We start from the raw sequence: 12202 nt of genomic DNA on the forward strand, positions 1-12202 counted from the left end.
TACCATGTGTGTTTTGTCATATATGCAATGAACAATGAAATGCATTCAGCATTTTTGCTGAATAGGATTGTTTTAACTTCTAATCTTTCGATGGATTTTGAGTTCTGAACCACGTTCTCACGAATAGGTCACTATGTGACCTAATGTCATCCCCCCAGGCAGGAAAAACAAGTGTGTATACCTTGTGAAAAAGGTAAACAATGAAGGAAACTTCCTGTGTCGCTGCCTACAAAGCCATTTCTGTTGCTGCAGGATGATTGAAATCAGTGCTGACATTCTAGTCTACCCTTTTGTTCACATGGTCCTATAGGATGCTGCTATACAATAGGCCCAGTTGACACATATCTGTGTAGGAAATTTTAGAATACAAGTGTTTAACTAATTTGTTAGAAAAGTACAACTGCAGTGATTTGTTCCACACACTGCAAAATGGTATATTTTCCACTGTCTGTGCTGCAGAGCCCCCTAGAGGAGTGGCCATAGTCTATGACCAAACAACAGCCTTTCTGCAGTGTATAGATTTTATGTCAATTACAATGCTTCAATTTGCAGTTAATTAATATTGTACATGGTAAATAGGAAGTGAGTTTTCCTGGTTATCTGCACAAAGTAGTCATCAAATGGATGTGAGCTACAAACTGTAAACAAAAACAAACACAATGTTTGAAGATTCAAAAAACTTTATTAATCCCAGAGGGAAATTGCTTTGCCCACTTATTATTGCTTTAAGATAGAAGGGGAAGTATTATCAAAATAGACAGGTAATATAATTATGCATATATGCCCACATATAACACATACACACCTTTTCATCAGTCTACTTTGTATCCACGTACATATACACATACAGCATGTATGTATTATACTACACAGATACAGGTCGACCCTTACAGACAGAGGGAGGAGTTCACAGACTCATGGCCACCGGTAAGAAGGATCTCCGGTGGCATTCTGTGGAGCACCTAATACTGATCAACCTATGGCTGAAGGTGCTTCTCTGTCCAGCCAGCACACTGTGTAGGGGGTGGAGGTGTTGTCTAGGATAAAGAGGAGTTGGACCAGCATCCTCTTCTCAGATACAGCATGTAGGGGGTCCAGCTCCACCCCCATAACAGAACCAGCCCTCCTGTTCACTTTGTCCAGTCTGTTACTGTCTGCTACATTCATGCTGCTTCCCCACAGACCACAGCGTAAAACACTGGACCCACAGACTCATAGAACATCCTCAGCATGGAGCTGCAGATGTTTAAAGACCTAAGTACATCCTTCTCTGAGCCTTCTTTTACAAGGCTGAGGAGTTCTTTTTCCAGTCCAGTTTATTGTCCAAGTACTCAAGTCTCAAAAGCCTTCATGATGTGAGAGGTCAGAGCCACGGGTCTGTAGTCACTGAGGACAATGGGACGTGGCGTCTTTTTCACTGGCACAATGCATGACTTTTTCCACCCAAGTGGAACTCTTTCCAGCTGCAGGCTGAGGTTGAAGATGGACACCACAAAGCTGGGGAGCGCAGACTTCCATCAGGTCCTGCAGCCTTAGTGGGGTGAAGCTTGCGTCGCACCCTTCTCACCTGATCTGCTGTGAGGATATGAGAAGAGGTGGGGGCCGAGGCATGTGGGTGATGTAAAGGGGGGCGTGTTGTGAGCAGCGGGGGATTCAAAGCCCCACCTGGAATCTAGGAAGTTTGTTGACCCTGTCCTCGGACCTCTCTGTCACCTGGCTGCTGGACTTGTAGCCGGTGATGGTCCTCGTGCCCCTCCACACTTCCCTGGTGTTGTTGTTTTGAAGCCTGTGCTCCAGTTTCCTCCTTCCTTCCTTCCTTCCCCTCCCTGATTCTGACTGACAGCTCTCTGAACACTCCAGCTGCCTCCCTGTCCCCTGACCTGAATGCTTTCTTCTTTTCATCCAGAGTGACTTTGATGTCACGAGTGACCCATGGTTTGTTGTTAGGAAAGCAGCAAAAACTTTTATCAGGTTCATGGGTGTCCACGCAGAAATTAATATAATCTGCGATGCAGTCTGTCAGTCCATCAATGTCCTCTCCATGAGGTTCAGTGTCTTCAAAGCAGCTCTGCAGAGCAACACGGTCCTCATCTGTCCACCTTTTAACAGCTTTAATGGTGGCAGGCTGCCTTTGAACCAGAGGTGTGTAATGTGGCAGTGAATGAACCAAATTGTGATCAGACTTTCCCAGACGGGGGAGGGCAGTGGAAAAGTAGGCCTCGTTAACGTTAGCATACATCAGGTCCAGTGGGACAACACTTCTGGTGGGACAACTCAAAAACTAGGTGAATATAGGAAGTAACTAGTTGAGGCTGGCGTGATTGAAGTTGCCAGAGATCATAAAGAAGGAGTATAGCGTGTGAAAACTCTTACTTACTTTACTATTTTAGTCGGATTCTTTCCATGCTATTATGGACTGTTAAAGAATGGATGAAGCTGGTGTGCGACCCCTCCAGCGCACTGCGGCCACATCTATAGCCGTTCACGTCCACCTCTGAGCTGCACACGGAGAGCACAGGGGCACGACCCGTGGCCCCGCCCCCAGACTCCGTTACGTCGTAGTCATGGAGAATGCGACCCCTCTCGTCCAATGAGAAGCGTCGCTGGGACCATGTGTGTATTGTTTAAACTGCTCAAATCAGCCAGAGTTTCCAGACCGACAAAACTTCCACCGAACTGAGCGATGGCGGCCGTCGTGTCTGTTAGTGCAGCTGCCGGGGATGAAACCACAGACACGGGGCTCACTTTGGCCTCGCACGCGCTTCACGAAAAATACGACTTGGCTGCGGAGCACGAGGTTCGCGTGGCCGGAGAGCGACGGCATTGCGAACAACAAGCAGGCGAAGAGGACCCGGCGTCGAGTCGCGAGTATCAGCGGAGGGTGGACGAGGATTTAACATCACTGAGCCCCGAGGAAATTGAGAATCGACTGGAAAGAACGCGTCGGGAGTTTTACAACCGTAGAAAAATTATAATAAAAAACCTCCCCTCCGACATTAACAACCAGGTATGGGAATAAATGGGACGTTAATATTGTTGGATGATTGATTAACTGATTGGATCAGGCTGTGCTAATGTTAGCCTAGCTTCTAATATGCCTATCATGCTACCGGCTAGCCTGCTAGTTTTTTTAAAATAACAGCTGTTTTGGGATTAGTTTTATAAGTTTAAATTAAATACATAGTTTTAATAGCAAACCCCATCAGTTGACAGCCGCTTAGCCACTTGTTTAAAGTAGTTGACTAGCAGCGTTGACCTAACCGCTAGGTGGTCAGTTAGTTAATCCAACTGTCAAGAATGCTCATCGGTGGCCTGTTTGACCTGCCGGCCCGGCCTCGTTTGTAACGAATTGTAATATTCGCTGTGTTTTTTTTTATTTTATAATGGTTTTACGAGCAAGCCGTGGAGCCAAACTGAGCGTTTCTATCCGCTACATGTTTTTTCCAGGTTCTCAAAGTTTTTCATCAGGTCATTCTATGTCGACCTGCCTGTGGTTTACACATGACGGCACGGATTTTTTTTTTTTTTTTTGGAACGTGCCTGACTCGTGCGGAGCGGTGGGCCTGCGGGCGCTACCATTGTTCAGCAGGGGGGGGGAGGTAGTGGGAGTTCGAGATGCGAGCTGCACTTAACAAAAGGTGGAAGGCGTGGAGACAAAACGTTTCAGAAAATGCTAGACAGCATCGCCGGCCGCCCGTGAATGGCCAAAGCAGCGCGAGGCACTTTCTCCTTTGCACAAAGCGGCGGCTGCTCCCCGTCCTCACTCCCCACAGGTGCACCCGGTACCGGTTCCCGTGTGGCCATGAATGAGTTAAACACATGGCTTTTAAAAATCTACAATTAAGCACTTTACAAATACACGTTGACCGGAACCCATTGTCTGCTGTTCCCTGCTTGTATGTGTGAACATGACGATCTCTCCTTATTTACAGGAGGTGCACGAGCTGCTGGCGAACTATGACTTGAAATACTGCTTTGTTGACAAGTACAAGGGCACAGGTGGGTCTGATTGTCTACCACACGTTAATTAAAGCCTGTTGGCATTAATTGTGCACATGGTCTACGTCCTTCAGGATTTTGTTTATTTCTCTTCACTATATTCTAGCATCAGCGTGGTAAAAGCTGATGCTGTTCATGAGGCACCAGATTTTCTGCTTGGCCAATAAAAAGTTTAAATCAATGGGATTTAAATTGGACTAATGTCAATGGCAAGTTTATTCACATAGCACACCCACATATTGTTCTCATTGGAGTTGGGCACATTAGTTGCTGCCCTCTTTTTACATGGAGCTTGTTTGACAATGCGTAATTCTCACTTGGTTCCAAATTCTAAAACCTCTTTAATTTTCCTGAAGATTCTCCCCAGAGGAGCCACTTTTCTGAGACCAATAATGGGAGCTTGACATTATAAACGGCCTTGTCAGGTTGGTTTTACACAGGGGTATTTTGCCACAGTGTGGCCTGTAATAAAGAGGCCGGGAAATGGCTTTGCACTGCAGTCAAGGTTGCGATCCTGTCTGCTCAGTGCAAACTCTACTTGACAAACACGATGCATTTTTAATGTGCCTTTCACACATAACTGCAAAGAACCTGCCCTTGCTCCTGCCTCTCCTCTGGAAATCTGGGTAACAGGATGTTGACTTCACATGTCACAACACATTGTGTCTAGTGTCTGACCCATTGGTTCTGGTGCGTGACAGTAACAGCCATAGAAAAATATTGCACAGCCTCAAGACTAACAGGTTTTGTTGATCATTAGCTTTTTTTAATCTTTACTAAAAAATGTCACTCCAATGATTTTTGTTTGGCTTCCTCCCTCATTACCCTCCAGCATTTGTGACTCTGCTCAACGGGGAACAGGCGCAGTGTGCCATCAAGGAGTTCCACCAACATGTGCTACGAGACCGGGAGATTTCTGTGCAGCTGCAGCCAACAGACGCTCTGCTGTGCATCGCCAACTTGCCCCGTGCCTTCACCCAGCAGCAGTTTGAAGATCTGGTTCGCCCCTTCGGTAACCTCGAGCGCTGCTTCCTGGTGTACAGCGCCTCCACCGGGCAGTCTAAGGGCTATGGCTTTGTGGAGTACATGAAAAAGGACTCTGCAGCCAGGGCCAAGTCAGAGCTCTTGGGAAAGCAGCTGGGTTCCCGCATGCTCTATGTCCACTGGACTGAGGTGGGCTCACTCACATACCCACTGCTCCACTCCAAATGTCTGTGTGTGGATTGCCTTCCTCCGAGCCTGTTGACAGCCCAGGATCTGCGCAGCACACTGGCTGACACCCATTCACCAGTCTTCTGCCAGGTTTTTTGTTTTTCTTATTTACAAGAATAATGCAGCATTCACTTTTTTGATGGTAATTTGATGTAGCTACACTTATAGCTATAGCTACACGTATAATACTAAATAATGCTACTTATAGTTATTAAAAGAAACATTTTTGCTGAGCATTAGGTACATGTTGATGTGAGAAATTAACATGTTGCAGATAAAATGATTTAGACAAGCTGTATTTCATATTTGAGTAGCTTTCACCTTTACCCTGGTTTTTATGTGGCCACTCCAAGTTTCTATAGCAATGAGCATAGCTGGTTTCTATGGTGGTGACCACCTGACTCCCACAGGTGGTGTCATTCAGGAGGCCTTTCTGGAACCAGAGAGGGTTTTCCTTTTAGCATGACATGCATAGTAGCATTTTTCTGGCTGTTAGAGGACTCTCCATCCTCCTCTCTCAAATAGTTGCATCTGCAGTGATTATTAAGGATCTGAATTAAAGGGAACCTTTACCTAGTGTGAAGTTTTGATCTGATCATGTTTTTATTTACTAGCTGAAGACTGTGATCTCAAGGTGTCTTTCCTCTCTACAGTTGGCTCAGGGACAAGATGGAAGTTTTCGACGGTTTGCTGTGCTGGAGTTTGCCACCGCAGAGATGGCTGAGGAGGCCCAGCGACTCGGTGATGGCAGGTTGCTGGGCGGGACGCACATCAGGGTGTCCTTCTGTGCTCCTGGCCCCCCTGGAAGAAGCATGTTGGCCGCTCTGATTGCTGCTCAAACGATGGTAAATCAAAGTCCCATTTTTCTCTAAGTTTCCGTGGCTCTTGTCCTGATTGCTTGTCTTGTGGCTCTTTCCTTTAAGGCTGTGAATAGGGGTAAAGGTCTTCTTCCTGATCCCACAGCCATGCAGATACTGACAGGCCTCAGTAATCCTGCTGCCCTTAAGATGCTGCTCAACCCTCTCTCTCAGGCACACAAGCAAGGTGTTTTACTGTTTGTTTATTTTGATGTAGTTTTTTTTTTTTTTTTTTTTTAAAGCATTGCCTTGTGTGGCATACTTAGGTTCTCTGTTTGCAGGCCTCCTTGGGGCAGCCCCAACAATGCCACTACTGGCCAACCCTGCCCTCTCTGCTGCTCTACTCCAGCTGCTCATTCAGAACCAGGCCAAGGCCCAGCAGGTACTACTGCCTTTATGCCTATTCTTTCATGTTTCCCAAAGCCCCTCTGTCTGTTTTGATCCATCTCGTCCTGCTCATACACCGCCCCTCCCCTGCTCTTTCTCTCTTCACCATTAGCAAGCCTTTCTAGGAAATCATCTTCTGTGGGCTCAGGTGCTGCACAATAAAGAAAACCCTCTAGTGCCTTGTGTGAGTGATGGTGTTTGTGTGTGAAGTTGGATCTTTTTATGCTATGAGTGATAGAAAACACAATTCCTGAGTGGGTAAGCTCTTACCAAGAATCTGAGGTTTGTGGTGTTTTCTGCTTGGGTGTAGCCACTTTTCATTTATGCTGATTGATGTGGTTGCTGTGCTGAAAATGTACATGCACACTGTATAGAAGTAGTTCATAGGTGGTGAGTAAATCTGTGTTGATCAGGTGTGCTCATGCAGTGCGGCACCGTTCTGCTGCTCAAGTGTTTTTATTCAAGCCGTCTCAGCCTCTTATGAGACTGAACTCTGCTCTCCTTTGGCCAGCAGGCAGGACTCACTGGGGAGAATCCTCTGGCTGCTCTGCCTGTCCAGCAGGGAGTCCATCTGCTTCGAGACCTGCCCCAAGGTTTGGCATCCGCTGGCTCCAGCCGTAGCTCCTTGGGGCTGGATGCTTTTTGCCTTATGATTAGAAACATCTGTAGCCTTGTTAATCATGCTCCTTAAATTAGCCCTAATATTTTGGTCACGATGCCACAGACTTCAATGAGTACAGTATGTCCCCTCCCCTTCAAAATGAAATGCAATGTAAAAGTGGGCTACAAAGTTTGTTAAAGTAAAGCTCTCAAAAAATTTTAATTGTTCTCTTTTCTGTAGGTGGTATAGTCTCAGGTCTGGGTGTTCAGACCGATCCTCTGGCCTCTCTAAAGCCAATGCCAATTGGCAGAGCACTTGCAAGGGAGCAGGACTCTCCCACAGCATCATGTAATTTCCCCCAGACTTCCTCTCCTACCCTGCCGGGCATCTCCATGCCCCTGATGGGTGGTATGATGGGAGCAGATGGCCTCTCACCACAAGGGGTGAGATCCCAAGTCATTTCTATAACGTTCTGTTTGCAACTACTTTTATTTGAACTCTAATGTATGAAGAAGAAATGTTTGGCTAAAACGAATCTCTGCCTGCCTGTCAGGTATCCTTATTAGGAGATCCTCCCAAAGATGTGAATCTGCCCCAGAGTGCCTTCCTCGGTGTAAACAATGTATTTCCCCCAGGTGAGGCCCTTGTATCTACGGTGTGGTTTCAAACTTTGCAAGACTTTTATGGACTAAAAAATATTAAATCTGCCCTCACCATCCCAGGAGGAAGTTGTCATCCTCACCCTAATAGAAAGAGGCCTACACTAAGTAATGTATCCAACCAACATGTGCTCCAGAGCCTACAGCCAAATTACAATCTGCGCTATCAGGATTCCTACAGCCCTGAGTCTCCTCCTCTACACCAGGTTTCCTTGTGTTTTTTATTCAGTGAACTATATTTAAATGCATTAATTTGACTCTACTTCGTTGACTTGTTGGGACTATGAAGTGCTTTGGCTAATCTGTTTTTTTTTTTTTTTTTTTTTTTTTAAAAAAAAGGATACTCTGACCTATTTGTACGAACAGCAGGAGAACCTTGATACTCGGGCCTTGGCAGGATTCGGACAGCAGGTAAGTGTTTTGTCCTGAAAATGTAGAGATGTAAAAGCAGTATAAATCTCTTCCGAGCTGTTAATCTGTTTTAACTTGATGTTCTCTGTAGATTCCATGTCAGCCCGACTACGAGCGGTTCTCCCACTACAGTTTCCCTCCCAGCCCACCCTTGTCCTCATACTTCACTTCAGGCCCTGAGGATTCTAGCAACCAGAGCTTCCCCACCACTCATCTTAACAGGGTAACGTAAATTTTATTTTAAATGAATGTCCTGTCAAAAGACGTTTTGGAGGAGAAAATGTCTATAGCCAATGATCTTGAGTGGAGCAGTGAGTGGAAGTTGTTTTTGCGCTCAGGCTGTGGGAATGCCTCCTGTTAGCCACACTAACTACCCACCAGGCCTGGGAAATGTCATGAAGGTAATTTGAGTCTTAATGTCCATCTTGTGTTGTGTTTTGTTTGTTAAATCATTCAGAAGCTCTTTATTTAACTTGTGTTTTACCAATTTCAGACTCCCATCGGTAGCCATAAACGTGTCTTCTCCCGGCTGATCCCTGCTCCAGAGCCGAGCCCTGAGGGCGGCTATGTGGGCCAGCACTCTCAAGGCCTCGGTGGCCATTACGCAGACTCTTACCTTAAGCGAAAGCGTATATTCTGAATAATTCCTGCTGTATGAGTAGCTATTTGAAAGCCTGGACACAGTAGCTGGGTAGAACACACACCCAGTAACTATAAGCTCCTGTGAGTGAACCCTGGAGAGCACTGAAGGAGTGCAGCCTGTTGCACCATGGGAATTCTCAGTAGTTGGTGTTATATACATTTCTTTTCTGTTTATGTACATATGATTTTAGTTTTGTTATATTAAGTTTTTATTTTGACTTTTAATTTCCTGTTGAAAAACTTGTACAATGAGGGGAAAAAAATGGAAAATTAGGTAAAGTGTAGTCTGGCCAGTTTTCAGTGGCAGCAATAGGCTGCTGTTTGTTTTAGACATCTCACTAAAATTGCTGTCCACAACTTCAGGCAAAGGGACTTGAACAGTATTAACAGCTTTATTCCAGAGGCTTTACTTTTTAAATAGTCTTCCTGTAAAAAGTTCAGTAGTTCGTTTAATGCCCCTCCCCCCTCCACAGGGCTGTATATTTTGCTGTACGTCTCTTGGCATTTTCATCGGTTGATATAGAGCTTTCTAGCCACAAGTCACAGTTTGTATGTACCTTCCTCTCTTCCATCGGTGACGCTTTTTTACCATTCTGGCATATTTTCCTCAAGCCTAATCTTTTCCACGTCGTTTGTCTTTTTGATCCACCCCCTCCATCTCGCTTGTTCTCCACACTGGTTGTCGAGGCGCAGGTCACGATCTTAATCTGTTCTCACCTGTAAAAGATGCCGTTTTTAATTCTCCTCTCACTCATATGTCAAGGACTTGGCTATTATCTGTTTGTGAGTTCCGTTAACTTGAACTTTGAATGTCTGAACACCACACCGCGGTGGTTGGGGTGGTGGAGACGAGCCACACGCCATCTCTCAAGCTCCCAGTAGCTGCTGAATACAAGTGTTTGCTGTTGCTCCTCAGCATCTGCTTCCAGATGAATTTAGTTCTCTTGGGTAGGCGGCGGCTGATGGATGCAGCTTGTGTTCAAAGGCTTCAGTAACAGGTCTTATTGGGAGGTGCTGGCATGTGGTTGGTCAGCGGCCTTATGCTCCTCGTTTGTTTTTTCCTTATTTGAATTATCTGGTTGACAGTTTGATTGTGAAAACCCAATACCTCTGACTTCTGCTAGAAAATGCAGCTACACCTGAGCCTTAGCAGTGTTTTCTGTGATCTCATCCTGCCCTGTGTTGGCTTTATTTACATTTACCATTTTTGTGTTTATTTGCGGTGTAAATAGTTAAAGCGTGGTGTTCTTATTTTCCTGGAGTCCAAAACTTGTCTGGTGTTTTGAATGAAATTGCTGCGTCTTGTTTGTATATCTGAAAGCTGACGTGACAGAGTGGCACCGTAGCAGACTACTCATGTCGTGTATGGAGCACGAGCTGCAGCTGTCCAGTATGATCATGTCATTTATTTTTAATTTTTTTTTTTCCTTGATCTGACTCTTAACTGCAAGCCTCTCATCTGTACTGCCATGGTTGTCTCAGTTTGTGTGACGAGTGAAAGTAAATGTTATTTAAACTCATACTGTTGTAATCTCTTATTTATATATATTTTGAGCCAACTATTTAGCAACAAACCAATTTAGCTCAACTCATATTTTTAGAGCAGTATTTTAATAACACTCTAAAGTAACCAGAGCCTATTAAAGCGAGTAGCAGTGTCCACAGACAGATGTTTTGCCTAATTGGATGGATAATAAGCCATAAAAACTGCTTTGGCACACATGCAGGAGCGCAGATATTGTAGGCAGAAGCATAGAGTAAACAAAGAGGGTACATCAAAACCTCCAGCTAATAAATGTGCCTGTTGTAAATCCAGCTACAAAATGTCATTTGGCTCCTGCGCTATGTGGGGAAAACATCTGGAGGCTAATAACTTCAAACAATAGCTGTATTAGGCTTTCACAGTGTGCTTGTAATTGTTAACCAAATGGGCCTTAGCAGCCACTGCTGGGGCGTCTGTGCCTGGGCTCCAGTCGGCTTGATCGGTGCAGTATTGCTGTTAATGTGACTGGTATAAATAATAAAGTTATAGCTGAGAGGATCATTTGTTCCCTGAATAAATAATTTAACAAACTCAATCTTTTGTCAGCCATAAACTTGGAGAAACAAAAAAAAAGACAATTAACCCAGGCAGTACATCAAACTGAGAAGGGGGTGAAGTGCGTTTCACCGACAGGACTGTGATTTATTTAAACAAACTAAAGAATAACCTGAACTGTTATTTATTTATTTTTTTTATAAGACCAGTATTTCTCAGTATTTCTGCTCAGCAGACCCTGAAGGTAGCACCAGGTCAACTGCCCTTTTATCTGTCAGAGATGGAGCGCTCTCCTCTGACCAGGCGGCTGCGTGGAAGCGGTGAGTTATGGGCGTTGCTGTCCTTCGCCCATAAAACTACGGCTCTAAGGGCCGAGGGGAGCTGCTCTGAGGACGAACGGTTTGATCGCCTGTTACTCGCCTGTTACTCGCCTGCTCCCTCCTGAACCTGGATGAAGCTTCCCCCTGACAACCAAAAACGGTCATGAAACTCTGCTTTAGGCTCATGCACGTTTCTCATGGTGTATGAACCTTCATATTCGTGCAGGTGATGAACCACTTGTGATGGAGAAACAGTGTGCGAAGCAATGGCGGGGCCGTTCTTCAGCCCTGCTGACATTATATTAATGTGTTTTTTCCAGCCGCTGGGTTTATTTCTGTAATTGTCTGTAATCCTTCAGACACCCCTGAATTATGTTCTCATACCTGCAGCCGGTCTGCCCAGGGTTCTCAGAGGGATGCGCCGAGGCTCGGTGGACTCTGTGTCAGACACATTTAGATTTCTGCCTTTCATATTTCCGCCCACACAGTCACCCTGCACAGTTGCCGGCGAACGCTGCTGAAACTTGCCATTTTCCCAAATGCGGAGAGGAAGGAGGAAGAGCCGAGAAGGGGGATCGCCGCCGCCTAATGCGTCGCAAATTACGAAACGCGCAAATGGGGGGAAAGTTGAATTTCCGGCGCGCTCGCGTTTTGCGGCACAACCCAAAATAGACGCGCTTCAACCCACCTTAGTGCCCACGTGAGCCGCATAGAAATAGGTGCATTTAAATACGCGGATTCACTATGATGTACGTGTAAAACATGCTGAGATTTATTCTGCTTTTTATTGCAGTATACAATCAACAAAGTGTCTCCAAATAAGGTATGTCACAAGAGCTGTTTATAGCAGGATTAGTCATAGAAAGCAGCCCACTCCCCCTGTGACAAACGGTCCATAAAACAGTAAAACATCCTGGTAACCCAGGAGGAAGCTGCTCGCTGCCTTCCTCCTGAACCGTGCTCCCGCTTATGCACCCAAACAAGATTATATTATGCCGGGGATTTAAATTCCAAGCCAGAACACGCGGCCTGATCCCCCTGAAATAAGCTTGGCTATTGTTACACCCTTCCTTTCT

At 45.5% G+C, this 12202-nt stretch overlaps 1 protein-coding gene across 2 annotated transcripts; it reads left to right on the plus strand.

The window, feature by feature from the left end:
• The first annotated feature begins 2617 nt into the window (after window positions 1–2617).
• raver1 (ribonucleoprotein, PTB-binding 1) lies at window positions 2618–10288 on the plus strand. 2 transcript variants are annotated; one of them, XM_029159825.3, is made up of 14 exons: window positions 2618–3007; window positions 3933–3999; window positions 4832–5301; window positions 5865–6056; window positions 6135–6255; window positions 6350–6450; window positions 6970–7048; window positions 7297–7499; window positions 7610–7691; window positions 7779–7921; window positions 8055–8126; window positions 8218–8349; window positions 8465–8527; window positions 8620–10288. In XM_029159825.3, exons 1-14 carry the CDS (start codon window positions 2684–2686, stop codon window positions 8764–8766), a joined length of 2196 nt encoding a protein of 731 aa, XP_029015658.1. In that variant the 5' UTR covers window positions 2618–2683; the 3' UTR covers window positions 8767–10288. The 2 variants fall into 2 exon arrangements, with proteins under 2 accessions (XP_029015658.1, XP_029015656.1); XM_029159823.3 differs by having other exon boundaries at window positions 2619–3007; window positions 6967–7048.
• The last annotated feature ends 1914 nt before the right edge of the window (window positions 10289–12202 follow it).

Source organism: Betta splendens, chromosome 8 (assembly GCF_900634795.4).
Source record: "Betta splendens chromosome 8, fBetSpl5.4, whole genome shotgun sequence".
In the NCBI taxonomy this organism is placed as follows: domain Eukaryota; kingdom Metazoa; phylum Chordata; class Actinopteri; order Anabantiformes; family Osphronemidae; genus Betta; species Betta splendens.